The 26,212-nt window shown below is 36.0% G+C and overlaps 2 protein-coding genes across 2 annotated transcripts; one reads left to right on the top strand and one right to left on the bottom strand.

Moving 5' to 3' along the window:
- Nucleotides 1-830: 830 nt before the first annotated feature.
- Nucleotides 831-9,490, bottom strand: LOC123560047 (translin-like). Its single transcript, XM_045352292.2, has 6 exons — nucleotides 9,341-9,490; nucleotides 6,650-6,743; nucleotides 4,728-4,824; nucleotides 2,980-3,095; nucleotides 2,133-2,212; nucleotides 831-1,229 (listed from the first exon to the last, which is right to left on the bottom strand). Exons 1-6 carry the CDS (start codon nucleotides 9,416-9,418, stop codon nucleotides 1,017-1,019), a joined length of 678 nt encoding a protein of 225 aa, XP_045208227.1. The 5' UTR covers nucleotides 9,419-9,490; the 3' UTR covers nucleotides 831-1,016.
- On the top strand, nucleotides 9,467-26,212 carry LOC123560045 (RING finger protein 32-like). Its single transcript, XM_053516772.1, has 9 exons — nucleotides 9,467-9,607; nucleotides 12,391-12,556; nucleotides 12,954-13,031; nucleotides 13,893-14,035; nucleotides 15,023-15,090; nucleotides 16,436-16,495; nucleotides 18,089-18,197; nucleotides 18,544-18,708; nucleotides 22,703-26,212. The coding sequence occupies exons 1-9, from the start codon at nucleotides 9,578-9,580 to the stop codon at nucleotides 23,096-23,098; spliced, it is 1,215 nt and encodes a 404-aa protein (XP_053372747.1). The 5' UTR covers nucleotides 9,467-9,577; the 3' UTR covers nucleotides 23,099-26,212.

Here is a 26,212-nt window from a genome sequence, read left to right as displayed (position 1 = left end):
CATTGTTTCTTCTCTATTCTTTTTCTTCTCTCTTTCTGTTTTTTTCTTTCTTTTCTTCTTTTTTTCTTTATTTTGTCTTTCTTTCTTTCTTTTTTCTTGTCTCTTTTTTTTAAAACATTCGACTACAGTTTTTAAACAGTTGTTACTCTGTTTATACACCTGAAGTGAGTGCTGCCATTAATAGGGAATCAATCCTACGAAAATCAAGATTGATCCCTTTACGGTAACATGTGATATATACCGAAAGAGATACACTATCAAATTAAACAAAAAAGTGGTCTTCCAGCACATGCACAGAGCATCTAACTTTGGATTTTTTGAGAGAATACGTTTTTTCCTTGTGCTTAATAAGCGTCCACATAACTTGTTCGAACCGCAACCTTTTGCACATCAATACAAATATGGGCAGCATTGTTTTTTATTTCAAAATCTACCTTTAACTTGATACAAACAAATATTTCTGGGCAAGCTGATGGACTGTAACGATTCTCAATTGAGACGTTGCCTTATTTCATATTATATTGTTTAAGATTATACTAACCAAAATTAGCGGGTCGATAACACGAAATAATATGGCCATCATGAAAAATTGCTATTTTAAGTGAAATAAGTAACAACATCATTTATGTATGTCCTAACATATATTTGATGCCTCTTAATCACTTCCGTAATTCTAGCCTATCCCTATAGGGTTGTCTAGGAATACTGAACTTCCGTAATCCTAGAATCGGAGGCTATGAAAACTGTACCGTAATCCTAGCCACTGCCTACAGACAGGAAGTGGTGTACAGTAAAAAACCATAGGCTGAATGAAAGAAAAACAATTTAGGGCAGAAAAAAAGAGGTATTTATTTTCATGTGCTACCTTTAGGACTGTATTACATATTTGTAAAAAAAATGTGTTACACTTGTACCTATTAGCTGCCACAGAGACAATAAGCCATTTGTGTTTTTAAGCAAACTAAACAGCATAGTTGTTTTTTTTTGTTCCCCCATTTGACAAAGTTTCTAGCTTTTCATTCTGCTGGTTTTAACCCTCGTATTGTCAAGTCATAAACAACTTCTTCAACTTTCTTCAGGTCATATTTCAGGCCATCAAATCTCTTCCTCAAAGAGTCATTTTTAAGGTTGAGAAGCCTGAATCCGGAGTCCAGTTCTCCTACAAATTTGGCAATTCTCATAGGCCTTCCATAGTCCCCTGCTGTCACTGAGTTTACTGCAAGCCTCGACTGAAACAGAAAATACAATGGTAAGAGAGATATATAAATGCATACTTAGTTTAGTTATACTAACATATGTAAGCTGATGGTGAAACAAGTTATAAAACAAATATTAATCACTCTCGATACCTCATTAGTGACGGTATACATCGCCATAAGGTAACAAAGAAAAGAAATCAGTTTACCATGTTTTTGAGAAAGTAAGGCAAGTTTTTAATTTTTTTAGTTTTCCATGGTTCATGTTAATCCAAGAGTGCCTGGGGCGATTCGGCTAGTTATGGAGCTTGGCCGAGATATTATGCCCACAAACACTGTCAGCAAGTTTGGTGAAGATCGGATGAAAATTGTTCGACTTAATGGACATTCTTTGGATGCCCCCCCCCAACGAGAGTTCATATAATATGCCCCACTCTTTCAGGGATGGGCGTATAATAAGTGCCTTTGTGTTGTGCTTACTGCATTCAGAGGAAAGTGTTTATCATTGAATCCTGTCACCGTGGAAAGTGTTTGTTATCAATGAAACATGTCACCCTGGAAAGTGTTTATCAATGAATCCTGTCACCGTGGAAAGTGTTTGTTATCAATGAAACAGGTCACCCTGGAAAGTGTTTATCAATGAATCCTGTCACCCAGAAAGTGTTTGTTATCAATGAATCCTGTCACCTTTGGAATTGCTTGTTTTCACTGAAACATGTTACTCTGGGAAGTGTGTGTCATCAATAAATTAATTCAACCTGAAAGGTGTTTATCAACAAATTATGTCACGTGGGAAAGGGTGCATTGTAAATGAATCAATGACATAATTATATACAGACCGCATCCCCAATTTAATTCCTCAAACCTGGTTGTACATAATGAAATACAAATAGACAGAGTCACTCTGAAGATACTAAAGGTAGTATGTAGACCTACCAGTTCACTGGCAAGCTGTAACAAGCCCATTAAGTAGTCATCCAAATCTAAATGAAAACCTTGCTGTCTGTCTACTTTCACTGAAATTATACAACAAAACTTCATTAATGTTTATCCTAGTTTTCAACAAATCACATACCAGACATTGTTTCTACACTCCTTCCCTTTCTGTTACTTAATGCTGAATATATCTCAGCCAAATAAAGGAAATGTGTCAAATAAATACAGCTGGCTAGATTGCTACTTTAGTCTAAGGGAGATAATCATGCAGTGGATAGTAGGTTGGACTACAATGCAAGCATTTAAAGTCTGACTACCAGCAGCAGCTGATATTCCAACTACAGTGTTCAGTTCTGGGTGATTTATTAAATTTTAACCCTTAGCCTACTACAGCTAAAATGGACTGGTCCATCATTCAATTTGGGCAATACCATTTATCATTCAAAGGGGTTTTCATTGAAAATTTACTGACTGGGAAGCGAACAGTGTAGACCATGATCAGCCTGCAATTTTTTTTAGGATGTACAGGCTGATCTTGGTCTGCACTGGTCGGAAAGGCAGAATCACTTGCCCCCAGCAGGCTAAAGGTTAAAGTGGTACTGTTGCCAATAGAATCAGTCAACACTGGATGCTGGGGAAGGTATTACGACACCTGATGTTGACTCAGGTGGAAAGAAGTTGTTTTATCCATTCTAGGTGGGGCCTTCCCAAGACTACTCATGCTAATAAGAAACCCTTATCACTAGTCCAGCACATTATACATAAAAAAAATACATTAATTAGTTCAAATGATACTAGCGTTAAACCAAAAACAAACAAACAAAAACATATATATAACATATTATACCTCCAATCATCTGTGCTACTGTTTCCCTGGTTACCAATGTTTCTGACTGTAAGTAGGTCAAGTATGCAGAGAGAAAGGCTAACCTCTGTATTACAAATCTCCACTGATCATTATACCTGCGGTATTAGTAAAATATAAATACAATGGTACAATATTACCTGCAGTATAATTCTTTGAATTTGATAGTTCTGTTTTTGCTATTTTTTGTTTACAATGGGTTGGTTTACAGTTTTGTAAATTCACCCATTTTGGTTAAACACAAAAAGACATTTTTGCCAACTTGAATGCTTTATTGTCTTTTCTGCATATTTTTTTTGAAAATTATGTCACTCTGAATCAAGTATCACAAAAAAGTAATTTGAATCACTAACAACAGGCTGTATCATGATTCCCGCAGAGTTTCATCACCTTGCTTTGAAACATATAAACAGTCATTGAAAACAGTTCACCAACAGCTTCCAATATTAAACATCAAATAAAGCCATGCTAAAAATCTTTTGAGTTGGCAAGTTTGCTCATCATAGAAAACAATTGTTACGTTTAAAAGCTTTGGTCTGCCACATAGACAGACAGACATTGTGCCAACACTACATCCAGAGAGATAATACACCTAACTCAGAGTAATGTTTGAACATTAAGAGTAAACTGCATCATTTATAGGTAGATATATCATTTCATTAACTAATTTAAAAAATTAATATAAATAACCAAAAGGTGAAATAATAGTATTAAACAAGGAGCTGCATTCATTAAAACGAGGTCAAGGTCAAACTGAGGTCAGGTGATGTTTGAAGATGAGGAATGGTCACAGTTTACATCTGTATTAGTATCAATTCATTCTTTTAAGGGGTATTGATGCTAGACGAAACAGTCCCATTTGGTTAACCAAGAGATGGGCCATATAAAGCAACCTAAGTCCAAAATGAGGTCAAGGTCAAACTGAGGTCAGGTGATGTCTGAAGATGAGGAATGGTCACAGGTTACATCTGCATTAGTATCAAGTCATTCTTGTGAGGGGTATTGGTGCTAGACGAAACGATCCCATTTGGATAACCTCGTACGGAAGGACGGACGTCCGACCGTAATGAAGGAGAGGGCCGTTTCTTTGTTATTTTCTGTTGTTTGAATAGGGGGCCCTGGCCCTTTATTCTATTGTTAACGGATTGAAGCTATTGTTCTCTTTTGTTCTCTTTACAGTTAGATGGCCCTCTCTTTCTTTTCAGTTGCCCAGACCAACGAACGGACGGACAGAACAATCACTACATGCCTCCCGCATCAGTAGATGCTGGGGGCATAAAAATGAGTTTCAATACTGTAAGAATAACTAAGACTAAATAAGTTTTCATTATGTACGTTAGACATTTCTTGAATAGTTATAAGACAACAAATATGTAGAAATACTTGTCTTATACGTGTGTGGTATAAATATTTATAGCAGTTTTCTTACAGCTGATTTTTAAAATCCACAAATATAGCTGTAATAAAACCTCACCTGTACAGTATAACATCTTTTACTGATCGAGGTTGTATATATATATATATATTAATTATGTAGATTTCCGAAATCCATTCTTGTACATCATCATTGCCAGATTATCGGTAGTTCAAATTCTTATATCAATATCTGACCCTTTCATGTATCTTAAATTACAGCAAACCTTATTAGAATTGTTCACTTACAAGTATATTATTTTTTCTTTTGTCAAACATTCTTTAATGTGTAAAAAGTGGGTAAGAATCAAAAATACCTGTAATACTGGTTTGCTGGTACCTTTGCACCAAGAACACCCATATTCTGTCGAATGGTTTCAAACATTGGCACACATTTTTCACAGAAAATTGATACTGAAATGAAGAAAGTAATTCAGTCAGTTGATTACATTGTGGCAGCTAAAATAGCCTAAATCCATGCTTAATTCACAGCGAAAAGCGGACTGATCATGAAAACAATCAAATTCATTTACTGACCACAGAAATAATATTTATGTTTGATTACTATAGACCCAAGCAGTCTTAAATTGTCGATCAGAAATTATCGATCTCAAGGTCACTCTGACCTAGATCTTTTCTCTACTAACCCTAATGATGATAATTTATTGATAAAAAAAGTTGAATCCTTGTGGCACATTGAACTTGACAAGCTGGTTCCTGATATACATACATATTTTATGTTTCATCTTCACAACAGGCATTCATTTAAGTTTGACAAATATGGACCACTTTGAAAACAAATCTTCAGTTATTGATCAAAAACCATTTCCTGCATCACTGTCATGTAACACTGACCCCTGAATTCCTACAAATCCAATAAACACAGCGATTTTTTTCCTTCTTTATAAAGTACCCCTAAAAGGACCTTTTCCTTAATTGAAAAATGCAATCTTTTTTCCCAATTATCATCCAAAAATTCCCCAAATGACCAAATTAAGTTTGCATTTTGATGATTGCAGAAGGAAAACTTAGTTACATTGATATTCACCATGATTTAACCATTTAAATAGTTTGTTTGATGCTATTTACATGGAATTAAAGGAAGAAGCATTCTAAATGATGTTATTAATTAACAATAAAAATTCCCAATCTGAGTAAAAAACCCGCTATTTTTCCCAATTTATCCGGTACCGGACCTTTTCCCAAAAGGGGAAAAAAACAACACTGAAACAAAAGGCATAATTAAGCTTCTGACAGCAGACAGTAGTTATATCAAGATGTACTGCTCAACATTTTTCGAGTCCTTGATCAACCACAGTGGGTTTTATTTCTTAACACCTTGGAGGTCCATGCTTTCTCAAGATAAAATCTAGAATCCGTTTTCAGTCTCCTGGTTGCTGAAACATCCACATTTGATCTAGAAACCCAAAACACTATAGGGGTTATCTGCTCACCAGTCAAAATTAGGTTTCAGTCTGTCAGATACACTAGAAATGTTGTTTAATTTATCACTGAGCCGTGCCATGAGAAAACCAACATAGTGGCTTTGCGACCAGCATGGATCCAGACCAATCTGTGCATCCGTGCAGTCTGGTTAGGATCCATGCTTTTTGCTTTCAAAGCCTACTGGAATTAGAGAAACCGTTAGCAAACAGCATGGATCCTGACCAGACTGCGCGGATGTGCAAGCTGGACTGGATCCATGCTGGTCGTAAACGCACTATGTTGGTTTTCTTTATTATCGCTATTTAAATGATTAACTATATCCACTTCATATTTGAAGAAATTATTTTGTAAAAGATACACTGTATGATTTGTTATTTTAAAGCATTTACACAAAATGTACTTATTTTTGTTTGGATTTACTAATTTAAGTCATATTGACAAACATGTAATTTAAACCTTTGGAAGACCCCAGGTGCCTATCAAGGCATACATTCTAATCGTGGCAGTCGCATGGTAATGATGGTTAGAACTAACAACCTACCACAAGCCTGCTCACCAGGAAAAACTCGACACCCTATAGCAAATACCTTGCAAGAAATTCACTGAAATTTGTCTAACAGAATATTGTATTTTTATGACATATATCAAAGTAAGAATGAGTCAATGCTAAAATAATTTTAATGCACAGTAACTGAGTTTCTGGCAATTTAAACATGTTAAAGGTGAATTTTAAACTGATTATTCTCTGTAAATTAGCTAGGTAAGGTTCATAAATCAGGAAATTTTGACTGACCTGATTTGATGCCATCTGGCTGGTGTACACTATGCAACTGGGTCAATATTTCTCTTGCAGTCTGCTCCACATCCCTAACCACTGATCTTATATCCTAAAATAATGATAAATTTTGTATAAAATACACTCCTAATGCATAATATACTAACCTTTTTTTAAGTGCATTTCAGACACTAATATTATACATGAAGAAGACAAACAAGAGCTATCAGAAAAAGAAACTGCTCTCTGTCTTTATTCCTTGTATTAAAATAAAATTTATTGATGTGATGGTCAGCGTCCGACCCCTAGCCATTGCCTTTATTGTTGGGTATCCCTGCCAGAGGCAGATATCAACTGCATTCTGTATCGATATCTGAATCCATCCCTTAACCATGTCTGTTACAGATCTATTAGTTGAACAAACTTGACACGATCCTAGGAAATATTGAGTTATTTTTCTTATGGGCAATATCTCCACTCTCATCAAACACTCGAAAGACCAAAATAGTGGAGGAAATTTCCAATGAAATTGTCATCGCTGCCGATTTCGGTTTATTAATGCTGATTTTGTTGCGAATATGAGATATCATTCACACAAATGAAATTTACATGACTGTATCAAAAGGGGATTCAATTCCTCATTGATTCATGTAAAAATGATCATCTTCCAAAATTATTAATTTCCTGGTGATTTAAACCTCTTGTACATCCAGGTCTTTTTTTCATCAATTTGGGAATGCCACCGACACCGGTGGAATTGGGAAAATGCTCTCGGAAATTATCTTAATTGGGACAATTTGCAAATTACCAAAATCTATATAAATGTGTTTTTGTGTGAAATATTTAAGAAATAATATATCTCATCCAGTGATTTGTCGTTGAATAAATCATTGTTTGGAGTTCAGATGCGAAGGAATTATATCACGAGGGCGCAGCCCGAGTGATATAATAATACGCATCTGAACGACAAACAATGATTTGTTCAAGAGCAAATCACTAAATGAGATATATTATTTCGATTCTAACATGTTACCAAGGATCTTTAAGTATATACTTGACGTCATTCATTAAGTATTTGCCAGTTTTCAATTGGTTTCTTTTCCAGCGCGCTGCTATGCCGTTTGACGCTATGACGTAATAATTGTGACGTCAGAACAGTGATTTGTTGTATAATAATTCACTGTTTTCAGCCTTCTTTGTTTAATAGGAAAATGAATCGGATCGTGTTAGAATAATGAATTGCATTTCAGTCATTGTTCAACAGTATTATAAAATTTACCTAAATATACGTACAAATTAGCAAAACTATCTTAAAACAGCAAATACCCTTAAAGGTACAAGTTAAAGCATACCAGAAGTTCCTTCTAGGGCACATCTATATAAATATAAAATGATCATCTTGTAAAATTTTGGTTGCAATGTCTGTTTTATACTGCCAAAAAATATCAGGTAAGTATTTACGCAAGTTATGTAACATAAATTGTTAAATCCAACAACAAATTAAATCTGTTCCCTCTTTCAGTAGATTAAATACGGCAATAGCACATGGTATCACTAAGTCACACTCAATAATGCGGTCATCCCTATTATTAGTAACAAACACTCCTGGCAGAGAGATTTTCCATCCGATGTGTAACTTTCTTGCCATAATTAGAGGGTCGCAATGGGGTTTGTTTTCACATATTAACCATGCATTTGAAGGTAACGATAATATTTGGTTGTTTACATTTAAATTTGCTGATATATGTCTATCTGGTGAATGTACATGTGTTATGTTCAGGAGGAAATAAAAGAATCAATTAATTATCCTCGGGTTGAGTATTGTGTAATGCATGGAGTCGCCTCAATTGAGAAAGAATAGTTTAACGTCAGAGGTTATTTCTAAGGTCACAGAGTTTAATTGGCCAGCTTGTAATTACAACAGCTTTCGGCATCAGTAGCTCAGTCAAGTGTGACTTATTGAATTAAGGTATTCCTTCTGAAGAGAAGGAATAATAATCATTTGGAAATTTTAAATTCAACTTTGGGAAAAAAACATATTTTTTTGGCATTGGGATTACCTCCTTTTACCGGAGGTAGATTTATAGGGAAAAAAAGCCCTGACATCAATTATGCATTAATAAACCAAAATTGGCAGCGATGACAATTTCATTGGAAATTTCCTCCACTATTTTGGTCTTTCGAGTATTCATGGTAGAATACATTAAAATTAATTGATGTAGAAGACGAGTATCAGAACTCAAGGCCAATACATGCTTCTACATCAATTAATGTATTCTACCATGATTAACGTTTACTGTGTCTACACAGCTATATGTAATAGCAATAAAACCAACAACTTTACATTATGGTGTACTGTGATTATTTTGGTCCTTAGAAGTTTTGACTATAACTCAAGATTGCCAGGCAGGCTGAGGCAGCACAAATATTAAACTATCTCAGTATCTGACCATCAAATTATTTTGACTACAGTACAGATCATCTATGTGCCTCTCAGTCATAACTGATAGCAACTGTTTTGGCAATAAGAATAGAACTGAAATTACCCTAAATGCAGTGTAATGTATATTTTTTTAAATTTCTTTTTACTTCAATTACTGTATGCATAAATCATATGTGTCCGAAAGCTACTATCCGAAAAGTCGTTTACAAGACACATGTTTAAGTACAAATCTGAGAGCTGTAACATGCCTGTAATTAGTTAAATACCTCCCTAAGTTGTTGTTCATTCTCAAGATACTGTTGAAAATCAGAAAATATCTGTGTTATGTTGTTTTCTGTCGTCATTTTTGTGAACGAGCAACAATGAGAGTAGGACTAATTATTCAGGCAAACACCGTTTTAAAATAACAGTCACTGCGGAACTGCAGAGCGTCAGAGGCAACCAACATAATTTTATTTTTTTTGTAGTTTTTCTATTTATTTTTGCATCCTCTTATTTACAAAATGTCAACGAAAAGAGAAGAAACTAATAGGGTATGAACTATTTATAGATCCTTATTCTGTGGGAATAACATTGACAAATTAAATTGAAATTTCCAATGAAATTTGCATGCAAGTTTCAATTTTTGTGATTTTTAGCTATGCCTATGGCTATGGTCAATATCAAGACGTTCAAAATTAGAACTAGCCAATCTTTGCTATAGGTGCACACTCTAAAACAATGTCAGTTTAATTTTATCGCACTTGCATGTGAAGAAATACAACACACAAATGGAGTAAGCACCAGGATGACCCAATGAACTGCACATGACTGCTTAAAAGTCAAGCATACACCAATATGACATAACGAAATGTCATAAATCTGCCAACACAGCAGGCACACAACATCATTTCAATGTTGATGTATGGTTTTATTTAGGTCATGACATAAAACAACATTATTCCAACTTTGATTCAACGTTGGACAGTCAACGATGAGATGTCGTGAAAAATTGACGTTGTTTCAATGTTGAATTAAGACTATCATCTTTCAACGTTGAAATATGGTCAATATCAAGACGTTAATTGTTTCAGCGTTGAAAAAGTCGTTGTTATCTGACCGATGAAATATAAACTATACGGTCTAGCTGATTATTAATCGGCTGCTGGTTGAAAATCAGTTTCTGGGACTACATAGGAATTATTGAGCTTTTCCGTCCGTCCATCCACAAGTTCGTGTCTGGTCCATAACTCTGTCATTCATCAAGGGATTTTAATATGGCACAAATGTTCCCCATTCATGAGACGATGTGTCATGCACAAAACCTGGACCCCTGGCTCAAAGGCCAAGGTCACATTTGGAGGTCAAAGTTCAACAGGCAGGGCTTTTCATCCTTATATAACAGGCTTATATTAGGCCCGCAATGGACTTCCCAATCCAAAAATATACTTCTTTTTCCCAACTCTGGCAGAGATATTTCCCAAAATGCAAGGTAAGATTTCCCAAAATCATACCAGTAGATGGTTAAGATTTTGTTTACATTTTAGTATTTCCAGAGGAAGCATTTGTCTGGTATTGATTTTTTGTCGCACATACAGCCTAACAGCGCACAGAATAACATGTGACGCATGTTATCAGTCTAATCCGTTATAAATTTCCCATTTTGAAAGTCCAAGGTCTTTCCCCAATTTCCTGATGAAAAGCCCTGACAGGGATTTTTTCCTGTCCGGTCCATAACTTGGCACAAATGTACCTCATAATAAGACAATATGTCATGCACAACTTTCAGACCCTAGCTTAAAGGTCAAGGTCACACTTGGCAGTCAGATGTTTACATGGCGTGAACAGGGTCTGTTTCATGTCCGGTCCATAACTCTGTCTTTCATTAAGGGATTTTAATATTACTTGGCACAAATATTCCCCATGATGAGACGACATGTCGTGCACAAAATCCAGACCCCTAGCTCAAATGTTAAGGCCACAATTGGAGGTCAAAGGTCAACAGCTAGGGTTTTTACCTGTCCGGTCCATAACTCTGTCATTAATCTAGGGATTACAATATTACTTGGCGTAAATGTTCCCCATGATGAGATGACATGTCATGCGCAAACTTAAAAGTCAAGGTCACTCTTGGAGATCAAAGGTCAATAGGATTTCTTTTCTGGCTGGTCTATAACTTTGTCATGCAAAACAGGATTTAGATATCAGTTGGCATAAATATTTCCCTGGATGAGACAATGTGTCACGCACAAAGCTCAGGTCCTTAGCTGAAAGATCAAGGTCACACTTGGAAGTCAAAGGCCAAAAGGGCTTTTTTCCTGTCCTCAGTCTGTAACTCAACAATTCTTAATTTTAATATTACTTGGCACAAATGTTCACCACCATGTGTCATGTGCAAGAACCAGGTCTCTAAGTCTAAGGTCAAGGTCACACTTAGAGGCCAAAGGTCAGATACAAGAATGACTTTGTCTTCATGGAGCAAATTTTCATCATGGAGGGATTTTGATGTACACTTGGCACACATGTTCACCATCATGAGACGGATTGTCATGCCCAAAACCAGGTCCCTAGGTCTAAGGTCAAGGTCACATTTAGAGGTCAAAGGTCAAATTTAGAACTTGTTTTTAGAACTACTAGCTTCCATTTGTTTTTACTATAAATAGCTTATATTGTAACTTTTTTATTACTGGCCATAGGGAAAAATGGAGACCACTTTTCTGTGGTTAACAACATGCATGTTACATCTAATTTTTAGGTGTATTTCGACCTATATCTCTAGCTGGTAAAGAGTTTTGTGTGGACGTTATATTATATAGATTTTTTTTTTCTTTTTAGGATTTACTTCCCTTAGCTGTTACTATAAATAACAGTTAAAAGAAAATTAGTTGCCTTCCATGGTGCAGTAGGGGACTTTGTATTGCATGGCAGTACTTCATTCACTTGTTTCTTTAGTTATTTGAAACAAAAAATAAATCAAATGATATCTACAAAAAACTATACATGTGTAAAAAATCAACATTGATTTGCCCTGCAAAACTGTACATGTATCTGAGTTGATGCTGCACAGGACGTTTGTGACTATGCTCGGGTCGTCTGCGCATGCTTAAAACAAATCCGCCATTAAGGATCAGTTCAAATCGTTGAGAAACAAAGAAAATATATTTACGTACTGTTTATGTTTGTTTATTTGTGTACTTTATGAAATTTGTATGAAATATTAGGCAAAATGAACTTGAGGATGTCAGATTGAACACTTTCTCTAACTTGTAATAGGCTCCACTCCACTATTATAGAAATTTTATGAACTCCATATAAATTTTCCATTTTCTTTTTCCAGACAGGAAATACTGCATTAACTGCTGTAGCTCTACAAGACCACCTTGTTAAGTCACTGGGACTCAATGACTTTATTGGTCCTCGGCATGTTGGCATTGGCCCAGCAGCAAGGTCAAAACAGAAGAAATCGGTGCGGTCTACCATAGACACTGGGAGATTTGGAAGAAGTATGAAAAGTTGTTTCTTACGCTTGTGTTGCATCATTTCATTTACACCGTATTAGAGCAATTATTAAATCTAAGCACTTCAGTGCATTTGTAACTTTCATGAAGTAATGCACGGAGGGGCACCTGGGGTCTTCCTCCACCATCAAAGCTGGAAAGTCGCCATATGACCTAAACCTGTGTCCGTGTGACGTTAAATAAAAAAACAAACTTTTTTTAAATTAAAGAAACAATTTTCACCTGAAGCTGAAGTACATTGTAATATTGCCAGTTGTTCTTGATCATTTTAAATATACCAGTATTCCTTACAACTTTTATTCCAGGATGTTTCTGTTGATTTAGTTTACTGTTCTTTATATTTAGCATTATACTGTCTACTAATTTAAAGATTTTCTTTCAGATAAACCCCAAGTAAAGAAGAAAGAAGAGAAAGATAGGGAATATGTCTTAGATCCAAAGCCCCCACCTCTTACACTTGGTTTGTTAATGCAAATAACTGTTCACTTTTGTCATTCTTCTATATAATTATTACATGTTTTATCACTTGAATCTTTGTTGACGAATAATGATGTAATTAAACCATTTCTTTTAAAGTTTTAGTTACAGTCATTTGAATCAGTCTATTATCTTCAATTTAAAAAAGAACTTTAGACACATGAAGTATTTTCAGGTAGACTACTTAAGACCGGTAAAATTGCTTGTTGATCATTACCGTGTAAACTCTTTCAACATCAGTTATAGCTTCTATTCTGTCTAAACAGCTGATCACATGTATTGACATGCTGCCATTTAACTGAAGTCTGGGATAGCCGAATTTAGAGCTCTTTATGGATACATGTAGATCTATTTTAACATTACAGTATTATCTCTTTTAACATCATCTCTGAGGAGCAAATTCCGCCTAATGAAGACTGATATTTTCTTTCCAGTTGGAAGTTTAGTTCATGACTAATTAACCGTTGCAGAGCAACAAGCTTTTCGCAACAAACATACTTCAGTCTTTTCGACAGTGTTTGCTGTAAACAGGTTGTACTGTATAAATTTTAACTTATTATTTGCTCTTTATTATGTCAATTATGAAATGAGCCGTGCCATGAGAAAACCAACATAGTGGGTATGCAACCAGCATGGATCCAGATCAGCCTGCGCATCCGCGCAGTCTGGTCAGGCTCCATGCTGTTCGCTTTCAAAGCCTATTGGAATTGGAGAAACTGTTAGCGAACAGCATGGATCCTGACCAGACTGCGCGGATGCGCAGGCTGGTCTGGATCCATGCTGGTCGCATACCCACTATGTTGGTTTTCCCATGGCACGGCTCAAATTTATTTTGATGAAACAGCTCAGAAGTTTGGGCTGGTAGATGCTCCAGAACAACCGTTGTCTGAGACAGACTGGCAGAAAGCCAAAGAAAAGTCCAACAAAAGAGATGATTCCAAAATGCCTTGTGTTATATGTAAAGAGGATTTCGGTACACAAGAACAGGTGGGTAAAGTAAACTATACTTTATCATTAACAGGTATACTTTTTTTATTTTGGCTGGCTGTTGTTATATGTTTTAATTATCCCCAACAGTGGAACTAAGATCGGTTGTATTGGTCCAGCTCTTCTTTAATACAGAGATCACCGGCAGTGTTAGTTCAGTAGGTAAAATTCAGACTACCGCAAGGTCTCTAAGCAAGATGATTTGACAGATGTCGATATGCTTGACGTTGTTTGTCCATTCTTTGGGACAAAGAATATATAGGTAATGGACTGTTGATAAACAGTACTAAATGAAGAAAGCAGTTAGAAACATATCTCCTTGTTGAAATTCATTTATATCAGATAGAAATTGAATTACAGTATGAGCCGTGCCATGAGAAAACCAACATATTTGGTTTGTGACCAGCATAGATCCAGACCAGCTTGTGCATCCGCGCAGTCTGGTCAGGATCCATGCTGTTCGCTAACAGTTTCTCTAATTGCAATAGGCTTTGAAAGCGAACAGCATGGATCCTGACCAGACTGCGCAAAAGCGCAGGCTGGTCTTGATCCATGCTGGTCGCAAACCAAATATGTTTAGTTAGGAAAACTCAAAAGACACAGACAAAATTTCATGTTTAGAAAACTACATAGTTATTTGACAAATAATTTAATTTACTAAAATTTGGTCATTATTAGTACTATTTGACTAATAACAGTTACTTTAAAATTGTAGCTTTTAATGTAGAATGTTTAATTCTGACCTTTTAAAAAGACTTTCAATATGGTTTTCTTGTCTAAATTTATATTTTAGTAGCCTGCAAATTAGTCCCAATCTGTAACTCTAGTTACCTCCCCTGATATACACAGTTCATGGCTGAAATTAATGAAAGTAACTGTTATGCCATAAGTTGGACTGTCTGCAAATAATCCCATTTTACACTCAGGTAGACAAATAATGTGTGTGAGTAACAATATCAAGTTCTTGTATTTATGTTGATTTTTCAGGTTCTGCTCTCATGTACGCATGTGTTCCATAGGGTAAGATTAGATTTATTCTGTTTGGACATACAATAGCATGTCAGTTTATAAAACTCATTTATATATGTCATAGTATACATGATATCTGAAATAGATTTTCTCCAGTTTTGACTTTAGCTAGTGAACATAGATAAGGTTGAATATACCGTAGGTCAGTCATACATCACAAACTAATAATGATCGAACAGGCAAATTATATAAGGATTTATGTAATAAATATCTAATACAGTTGAATATCGTTACCTCGATATCGGTTAGCTCGATACTCCGGTTAGCACGATGTATTTGAGTCAGTCCCGATATTTCCCTATTTATCTTAATGTAATTATTTATCATTACCTCGATATGATTAGCTTGATATTTTGTTTAGCTCGATGAGATTTTTCAGTCCCGTCAACTTACCTATACTGTTTTCACACCTGGTTTTATCGATATCACAGATTGTCAAAAAATATCCATGTTATTTGTACGGTGTGAAAATCAACCTATTGTTGTCCAGCGACGCATTAATCATATTCAAGTTAGTTTGTGTTTGTTTTGTTTGTTATTTAATCTTTAATCCAATTTTAATGTCAGGAAGTTATTTAACTCCCAATAATTAGTCTTATAAAACAAAGAAGTATAAAATAAAATTTATTTTTATAACGCTTTGTATATAAGCAGGAAAGCTGTTTTCCAATAGAACAACTAATTTGGATGAAATATTTTCTGTTTGACGGAGTAAAACTCTGCCATTTAGGATTGAGTAACGGTATGCATACTTAGCAGGCAAATTTTCGTTATCGAAGCACTGTCAAAATGACTACTCAACTAGGAACATTATCGCTGCATTTGGACTTGTTTAGGGAAGGAATAAAAATGTTAATATTTAAATGTATATTTGAAAAATTAAAAAGTTAATTGTATGTATGTATTTAAATAAATTAAGATGCTTTATTTGTCAATAAGATTAAAATCCTATTTACGTTTTATATTATTTCTTTCCCCCTTTAAACCCTCTGGAAAAAGCAATGGATATAATGACAATATAGACGTTCGACAAAAGTACAAAGTAGTCCCAGATATCGTCGATATCGTTACATCGAACTTCGGATACGTAGATGCAATTTTTACAGTCCCTTGAATATCGAGGTAATGGTATTCGACTGTATTTTAATGTTCAACGCTATTGCATTACTGTTTAGATACCCAGTATGCAGTATATACTATCGATGTGCCTGTTTGTAACTCAGAAAATCCATTTTGTTTTATGTTCCAAGGTCAAAATCCATGAACTTCCATCCACGCTTAACAGTGGTTTTGGCCATTACCATGAAATTTCATGCCTAAATTAAACTATTTTACAGTAAAACAGTTAATATTAAACTCTTATTGTATTAGTACAGCAGCAAGTAGTTCCGCCTTTGCGACAAGTGCAGACCAAGATGAGTCTACACATCTGTATAGGCTAATCTTGGCCTGCACTGTTCGATATTTAGTCTGTAAATTTTCAGTAATCACCCCTTCGAATAATAAATGGTTCTGCCCAAATTGAATGATAGACCAGTCCATTTTAGAAATTTAGCAGGCTAAGGGTTAAAGTAATGTACTTGTAATGACAATCAGCTGTTTTCATGAGATTAGGTATCCTCAGTAAGCTATTATGGCATCCATCCGCCATCTTCAAACGGAGAATGCGGAATTCGCATACAGAGTGTACTTAAAAGAATGGATATTGCCAGTTGTCACAGTGGTCCTGCTACCTAAAAATTATACGTTTATTAGCAGCATGCTAAGCTTAAGTTACGAGACTGCCAATGTGTTAGTACAGACAAGTATTCATGCACGGCATCCAGACAAATGAGCTCAACTGTAAATAATCTTGTCCATGGAAATTAAATTTTTTTTCAGGTTCCCACGCTTGAAGTACTAAAATGTGGCAGTCTTGAAAAGTCCTTTGAAAAACAAAATGTCTTGAAAAGTGCTAAATCAGTACTTGAAAATACTTATTTTCTTATTTGGTATCTAGCAATTAATCTCCACGAAATCAAAAGTAAGGGTAAATTCGATCAGCATCAGAGCTACGACTTAAAAAAGGTCGAAGTGTTCGACGAAAGCAAGTTTGGGTACAAAGTATGTATTTCTGTTAGCTTTCTCCCTGACTTAAAGGCGTCAATTCGTCACGGAACTGTAAGAATTATTAATAAGGTCCTGAAAACATAAGACTAGTGCAAAAGTTGAATTATCCTTGTCTGTTAACCTGTTTATACCGTCATGTCAGGAACATATCTTTTTATCATGCGATTTTCTTTCATTGTCTTAAATTTAAAATAACTGTTTAGTTAGGATCAAAATTTTACATATAAAAAGTGGAATTTCCATATTTAAACAGATTGTTCCGAGGCAAAATCTGTTACTGTGTGAAAAGAGTAGACTTAAGTGTGCATGACTTTGTTGTCTTAGAAATGAATTCTCAGTTCTGTGAAATCAAAAATGATGCATTTATTAAACTAAGGCATTAACCTACACATTATCCACACTCTGAGCTCTGAAAACGCAATGTCACTGAAGAGCAATCCATCACATTTTTAATTTACAAAGTTTATCTTGAACAACCTGCTTTGGATGTCAGAAGTCTTTATTTGAATCTTAGGCTGTCCAGTTCGTATACTGATGGTCAGTGTTTCTTTCAAGTTGCTTGTTACATGCATGAACTTGTTTGGAGAGGCAGCTCTTGTTTTCGTACTCTTTAAAAGTCAACAGATTATCTCAGTGGGGATGGTGTGACTAACAAAAGTCAACGAAAAAGACTTCTCTCAAAATTGTAATAATTTCAGTTAAGGCACGAAGGTGTGTTGAACTAAAAGTTTAAACAGTCGTCACGTCTTTACGTTACAGTTGTCAGATATACTGGTATTGCACATTCGTATTGCAGTATGTAAATAATTTGATTTTAAACACTGTTATTCAATAAAAGATGAAGGACTTCATTTAAATATACAAAATCCAGCATTGCATTAAATATCACAAACATTGTATGCATGCTTTTGACAGGATTCAGGCATGTTGGAGGGGCTATGTGGTAAGATGTATGTATCTAAAATTGCGAGAATCCAACCCACCCAAAGATCCTAAACTAAGGCAGAAATTTTATGAAGAAAAGGTAATTTTATATGACATAGAAATTGATTATGAGCTTATTTTATGAAAGTGAAAGTTTAGACTGTTTTAATCAGACTGTGAAATTTCTTTGAAAAGATAAATGTTGGGTTGTAAATTTTGACCATTTTAACATCTGTTGAGACTGTTTCCAAATGAAATCACAACAGTTACTATCACTTTGTATTCAACTGAAAAAATTGAGCTCATGTTCTATCTATTAAGATTGAATTTTTAGGAAGCAGACTTATTTGTTCTGATATAGGTTTCATGTGTTTACCTAGAAAAATAAACGAGTCTGGGACTAGCTCTTAAATTTGTAAGTATTTAATATTGCCATGTATTTTTAGCTACACAAGATAACAGACAGGATTGTGAGGTCATGTGACTTTAATGTTAACAACTTCCTGCGTGAAATGGACCAAAGCTTAGAGGCAAGTCGTAACGTTTTCAGAGACTTTGATGCCAGATTTCACCAGATCTCTGAAGATGAATGGGAAAGCATACAGCTCAAGGTACTCTACTTTTACATTGGAGCCATGCCATGAGATAACCAACATAGTGCATTTGCGACCAGCATGAATCCAGACCAGACTGTGCAACCATTCAGTCTAATCAGTATCCATACTGTTTGCTTTCAAAGCCTATTGCAGTTAGAGAAACCGTTAGCGAACAGCATGGATCCTGATCAGACTGCACGGACGTGCAGGCTGGTCTGGATCCATGCTGGTCACAAACGCATTATGCTGGTTTTTCTCATGGCATGGCTCATTTATTGTTGCGAAAAGGTATATTGACCCATTTCTTGAATATTTATAATTACTTAGTTTTCTGTGGTCTTTAATCACTCAAAAAGCCTGGATACTCAGCTCAGTAGGGAGAGCAGACCTATGGGTTGCAAGGTCATGAGTTTGATCCCCAGTCAAGGTTATTTCCTCCATGACAATTTGATAAAAGACAAGTGATTTGTCTTCCACCTCTGATTCATGTGAAGAAGCAAAGAACAGGTTTGTACTGGTACAGAATCCAGGAACACTGGTTAGTTATCTGTCCTCTATTACATATCTGAAATGATGTTGAAAAACTGCATGAAACCCCAAACAAAAAACAAAACAAAAAAAACAAACAAAAAAAAAAACTAAAAAACCTAGAAATGTGTCCATGGGACACAGATGCTCTCACTATATGACATTAAAATGACAATTTTTTCCCAGGTCAGGGGCCATAACTCCTACAAATCTGAATGAATCTGGACGCAAAACCCCAGGTGCACAACTGCACATGCTGACCAACATTCCTGTAAACTTTGGTGACTCTAGGTCAAATACTTTTGGAGCTACGCACAACACAACATTAAAATGACCAATTTTTAACTAAGTCAGGGGCCATAACTCCTACATGACTGAATGAATCCAGACGCGAAACCCCAGGTGCACAACTGCACATGCTGACCAACATTCCTGTAAATTTTGGTGACTCTAGGTCAAATACTTTTGGAGCTACGCACGACACAACATTAAAATGACCAATTTTTAACTAAATCAGGGGCAATAACTCCTATAAGACTGAATGAATCCGGACGCGAAACCCCAGGTGCACAACTGCACATGCTGACCAACATTCCTGTAAACTTTGGTGACTCTAGGTCAAATACTTTTGGAGCTATGCGCGACACAACATTAAAATGACCAATTTTTAACTAAGTCAGGGGCCATAACTCCTACATGACTGGATGAATCCAGATGGGAAACCCTAGGTGCACAACTACACATGCTGACCAACATTCCTGTAAAGTTTTGTGACTCTAAGTCATATACATTTGGAGCTAGGCGCGACACAACACTAAAATGACCAATTTTTACAAAGTCAGGGGCCATAACTTCTACATGACTGAATGAATCTGGACGCGAAACCCCAGGTGCACAACTTCACATGCTGACCAACATTCCTGTAAAGTTTTGTGACTCTACGTCAAATACTTTTGGAGCTAGGCGCGACACAACATTCTCGGAAGGATGGACGGACGGAAAGACGGAAGGACGGACGGACAAGAGCAAATCTATATGCTCCCCCACAAAGTGGGGGCATAAAAATCATTTGCCAAAACTGTTTGATGAATCATAATGATTATATTGCCATTCCTTGCTTGTTTTCAGTGCAACTTTGGTCAGTCAGTTCTCTTCAGTTTACTACATAGTCGTCAAAGTGGATATAAGGCATTTGATCTAATAAAAGATATGAGCTGCGCCATGAGAAAACCAACAGTGTCTTTGCGACCAGCATGAATCCATACCAGCCTGCGCATCCATGTAGACTGGTCAGGATCCATACTGTTCGCTAACAATTTCTCTAATTGCAATAGGCAGATGCGCAGGCTGGTCTGGATCCATGCTGGTTGCAAAGCCACCATGTTGGTTTTCTCATGGCACGGCTCATAGATTATGCTCAAGTGTTGTATTAAAAAGTATTAATAATAACTAATACCTAAGGACAAAATTATCTGTCTCCATAGACAATACTAGACATTAGTTAATGTGTAAGTGAACAATGTGGATATAAAGCCTTTAAAAAGCTTTTTAACAAATGGCTGATATTAAATGACATTTGTGTGCATCTCTACACACAGTTTACACATTTTTATGTTTAGCCAAATCTAGCATGTTGAGGAGTTTCTAGATTCAAATCAATATGTAAAGAAAAACAAATTGTGAAAGATGATCACAATTCATGTTTGGTAGTGACCTTTTTATGATATGAAAAGAAACTGAGTCATAGGTAATTCTAAATGAAATAAACTACCAGTGGACTCAATTGTCAATGAAATAAACTACCAGTGGACTCTATGGTTTTTACTCTTTAGCCTGCAAACTTTCTTAAATTGACTGTTCTATCTTTCATGTACCATTTACCAATTATACCTATAGAAGGGGTGTTCACTGTAAAATTTACAGACTCAGTAGGGAACATGATGTGCAGGTTGATGTTGCAAAGGCAATATCACTTGTGGCCAGCAGGCTAAAGGTTAATAGTTACTAGAAAAGAACAATATTACATGCCTTTTTCTTTTCCTTTATCATTTCTAAGTGCAAATTTAAATGAAGGCTAACCTCTAGACAGCTATGACATGGCTCAAGTTTGACATAATTAAAATCTGTTTTAATTTTTGTTTTTTTATTAATTAATAATTGATAGTGTCATTAGGTTTTGAGGTGAGTGTCTCTGTTTTTATGCCCCCGAAGGGAGGCATATAGTTTTTGAACCGTCTGTCGGTCTGTCGGTCTGTCCGCAATTTTCGTGTCCGGTCCATATCTTTGTCATTGATGGATGGATTTTCAAATAACTTGGCATGAATGTGTACCACAGTAAGACGACGTGTCGCGCGCAAGACCCAGGTCCGTAGCTCAAAGGTCAAGGTCACACTTAGACATTAAAGGATAGTGCATTGATGGGCGTGTCCGGTCCATATCTTTGTCATGGATGGATGGATTTTCAAATAACTTGGCATGAATATATACCACAGTAAGACGACGTGTCGGGTGCAAGACCCAGGTTCGTAGCTCAAAGGTCAAGGTCACACTTAGAGGTTAAAAGATAGTGCATTGATGGGCATGTCCGGTCCATATCTTTGTCATCGATGGATGGATTTTCAAATAACTTGGCATGAATGTGTACCACAGTAAGACGACGCGTCGCACGCAAGACCCAGGTCCGTAGCTCAAAGGTCAAGGTCACACTTAGACGTTAAAGGTCATTTTTCATGATAGTGCATTGATGGGCGTGTCCGGTCCATATCTTTGTCATTCATGCATGGATTTTAAAATAACTACGCATGAATGTGTGACACAGTAAGACGACGTGTCGTGCGCAAGACCCAGCTTTGTAGGTCAAAGGTCCTAAACTCTAACATCGGCCATAACTATTCATTCAAAGTGCCATCGGGGGCATGTGTCATCCTATGGAGACAGCTCTTGTTTAAGATTAAGATGTTGAATGCCGTATGGTATGATTTATTGTTTTAAAAGTAGGAAACCACTAAAACACACATTGTCTGTGACTTCACTTTTTATTTTTCACTGGTTCATCTCTCATGAATGATCTCTTTTATTTTTAATTGCATATGTTGTTGAAATTCTATGTTTAAATAGCATGATTTGAAATAAGAAATACAATTATGCTGACTACTGTTGAAGAACAGAGTTGATGGATATCTTCTTAAGATACTTACTGTGTATATAGTGTATGAAAACAGGATATATTTTACAACAGTCGCAAGCAATCATCTTCAATTTCAATCATTTCATCTTCTGACTTCTGTCGCAGCAACATTTTAATTTAATTCATGAATAATTTTTTGGTCTAAATTCACATTCTTCAAGCACCAAGAGCCAACAAAGATTTGTTGAGCCCTGAGTTATTTCACACATATTTCAGAATATATTTTACTCTAAAAAAGTGAAAATCTATTTTTACTTGGATATGCTTACAAATGTTTTCTGTGTTTTCCAACAGGCTGTAGAACGTGGAGATGTTGACTGTCCCATATGCCTAACATTACTTGTGAAAAGGAGTTACATTGAAAAACAAGACCAGTCTACTGAGCAGAAATCTTTGGCTCAGTCTAAATCTTCAAAAAGTGATAAAAACAATAAAAGTATATCAAAGACTTCTTTAGGAAGCAATTCTAAAACCAGTCAAAACAAGGAGAAGAGTGGAACAAAGGAGGACCAGTCAAAAATTGTGTCCAGGGGCAAAGATCAAAGGTCATGCAGACAGACTGTGTTACTGTCTTGCTCTCATGTTTTTCACGAGACTTGTCTAGAAATGTTTGAAGAATTGAGTATGGAAAGTAATAATTGTTGCCCAGTCTGTAGATCTAAATATCAAAAGAAAGTTTTAGTTACCTAGTTTAAGGGAATTTTATAAGTTAAATTATTAAATCATCCAGTTTTACAGGTTATTTTGTTGATATAAAGTACAAATCAAGTTTCAGATTTTAAATTTTTTGGCCATCAACTTAGCACATGTTATTTGCCCATATACAAACAAACATTTATGGCAAAGGCAGACATAAAATATCAACATATAAACCATACATCAGGTAGTTTAAATGACATTATTATAGATATTTCAAGATACAGTCAAATTTTCAAGAGTAATGTGTCTTAGTGTTAAACATTTTACTTTGTCTCTGGTAAAAATAAGTAAATGTTGAAAAAGAAAAGTGGACTATGGGATTTTATAGCCATTTGCTGCTATTATCCCATCCTTGCATACATAGGTCAAGTTAGCAAAATCACTAAAATTGCCCACACACAACTGTCTTCTGAGCACCCCTGGATAGATTGTTTTTTATCATCCACTATTTTATTGTTAGCACTAGATGCCACAGTTTTGGTCTAATTGTTACGGGACTTGGTCAGAATGCTTGCCTTAATCAAGTCATGAATGAGTTGACAGGGTCATCTGGGGTCAAAAATTGGGTCACTAGGTCAAATGGAAAGAAAATCTTGTGGATACCAGAAGTCACCTTTTCTAGCTGATCTTTAAGAAGACTTGTGAGAATCTAGGTCATATTTGAAACTGGGTCATCTGGATTCAAAACTAGGCCACTAAGGTTAGTTATAGAAAATCCTTGTTTACAATCTACAGGTTACAGTATTTGCTTAATTTACATGAAACTTGGCCAGAATGTTTGTCTTCATAAAAATATAGGTCATAGTTAAAACTGGGTCTGTTAGGTCAAAAACTATGTCACCAGGTCACATCTTAGAAACACTTGGTATTTCAGAGGCTACAGTTACTGCATAAAACATGGTCAGGATGTGTTTCTTTATAATTATAATGATCTGATCAACTAGCATAAAACACTAGGTCAAATCACAGAAAATAAGAGTAATGTTCCTTTTTAACTTAGAAAATTGGTATTTCTTAGTAGTAAAACTTTTTATTTAATAATACTATAAATCAAAGTTAAGTTAAAAACTGTGTCCTTTTTTTGTCAAAAAGTAGGTCACAAAGACATGTCATAGAGAAAGATTTGAATATTTATGCCTCCCCGCCCCCACTTGTCCACCCACCCTCACTTTGTAGAAGGAGGGGTATATTGGTCGGTCGGTTGATCGGTATGCAGACCAGTCTGTTTCTGGATGATAAGTCAAGAATGCTTGGGCCAAGGATCATGAAAGTTGATAGGGAGGTTGGACATAACCAGCAGATTACTAGTAGTAGATCAATGGTCAAGGTCACAATGACCTGGAATAGTTAAATGGTTTCCAGATGATACATCAAGAATGCTTGGGCCTAGGATCATGAAAGTTGATAGAGAGGTTGGTCATGACCAGCAAATGACACTTATTGACCTTAGGTCTGTAGGTCAAAGGTCAAGGTCACAGTGACCCAGTACAGTTAAATGGTTTCCAGATGAAAACTCAAGAGTGCTTGGGCCAAGGATCATGAAAGTTTATAGGGAGGGTAATCATGACCAGCAGATGACCCCTATTGAATTTAAGGCCAGTAGGTCAAAGTCACAGTGACCCAGAACAGTTAAACTATTTCCAGACGATAACTTGAGAACGCTTCGGCCTAGGATCACGAAACTTGATAAGGAAGTTGATCATAATCAGCAGATGACCCCAATTGATTTTGAGATCAGTGTCAAAGGTCATAGTCACAGTGACCCAGAACAGTTAAATGGTTTCCGGATGATAACTCAAGAACACTTGGGCCTAGGATCATGAAAGTTGATAAAATGATTGGTCATAATTGGCAGATGACCCCTATTGATTTTGAGGTCAGTAGGCCAAAGGTCAAGGTCACAGTGACCCAGAAGAGTTAAACTGTTTCCGGAAGATAACTTGAAAAAGCTTTGGCCAAAGATCATGAAACTTAATAGGGAGGTTGATCATGACCAGCAGCCAACCCCTATTGATATTGAGGTCAATAGGTCAAAGGTCAAGGTCACATTGACCCAGAACAGTAGAACTCATATGTACAATGACCAAATAATTTCTGTTCCTTGTGCAATTACTGAATGCAAGGGAAGCATTTCATGTTCTACGAGCTCGAAGATCTTGTTAAACAATGAAAATTTGTACACTTGTTAATTATCATCGAATGAGCATGAAGTTTAAAAACAATAACCTTGCACTTTGTCAAAAATATGGTATTTTGAACTTAGAAAATAGGTATTTCTTGAAGTGTTTTTATGCCCCCGGCATCTACTGATGCGGGAGGCATATAGTGATCGTCCTGTCCGTCCGTTCGTACGAGGTTAACCAAATGGGACCGTTTCGTCTAGCATCAATACCAATTACTAGAATGACTTGATACTAATGCAGATGTAACCTGTGACCATTCCCCATCTTCAAATGTCACCTGACCTTAGTTTGACCTGGACCATGACCTCATTTTGGACTTAGGTTGCTTTATATGGGCCATCTCTTGGTTAACCAAATGGGACAGTTTCGTCTAGCATCAATACCGCTTACAAGAATGAATTGATACTAATACAGATGTAACCTGTGACCATTCCTCATCTTCAAACATCACCTGACCTCAGTTTGACCTTGACCTTGACCTCATTTTGGACTTCGGTTGCTTTATATGGGCCATCTCTTGGTTAACCAAATGGGACCGTTTCTTCTAGCATTAATACCGCTTACAAGAATGAATTGATACTAAAACAGATGTAACCTGTGACCATTCCTCATCTTCAAACAACACCTGACCTCAGTTTGACCTTGACCTCGTTTTGGACTTAGGTTGCTTTGTATCGACAAGGATGCCACCGGGGGCATCAAGCGTTTATTGAACGCAGCTCCTTGTTTTTTTTTGGTTTAGGTCCACTTTCTTGAATATTATTGAATATATCATGATGCAGTAGGGGAGTAAGAAGGGCAAGAACCATTTGTTTTTTCTTGCTTAATGTCAGATGCTAACAGACAAACGTTGGTACAGGCAAAAAGTGCTCTTGTTTGTCAAGTTTGATTTTGTGCCAATAAATTCTATCTATTACACTGA

Source organism: Mercenaria mercenaria, chromosome 10, assembly GCF_021730395.1.
Source record: "Mercenaria mercenaria strain notata chromosome 10, MADL_Memer_1, whole genome shotgun sequence".
NCBI lineage: Eukaryota > Metazoa > Mollusca > Bivalvia > Venerida > Veneridae > Mercenaria > Mercenaria mercenaria.
Note: the sequence above shows the minus strand (reverse complement) of the source record. Positions and strands in the feature narration are given on the sequence as shown.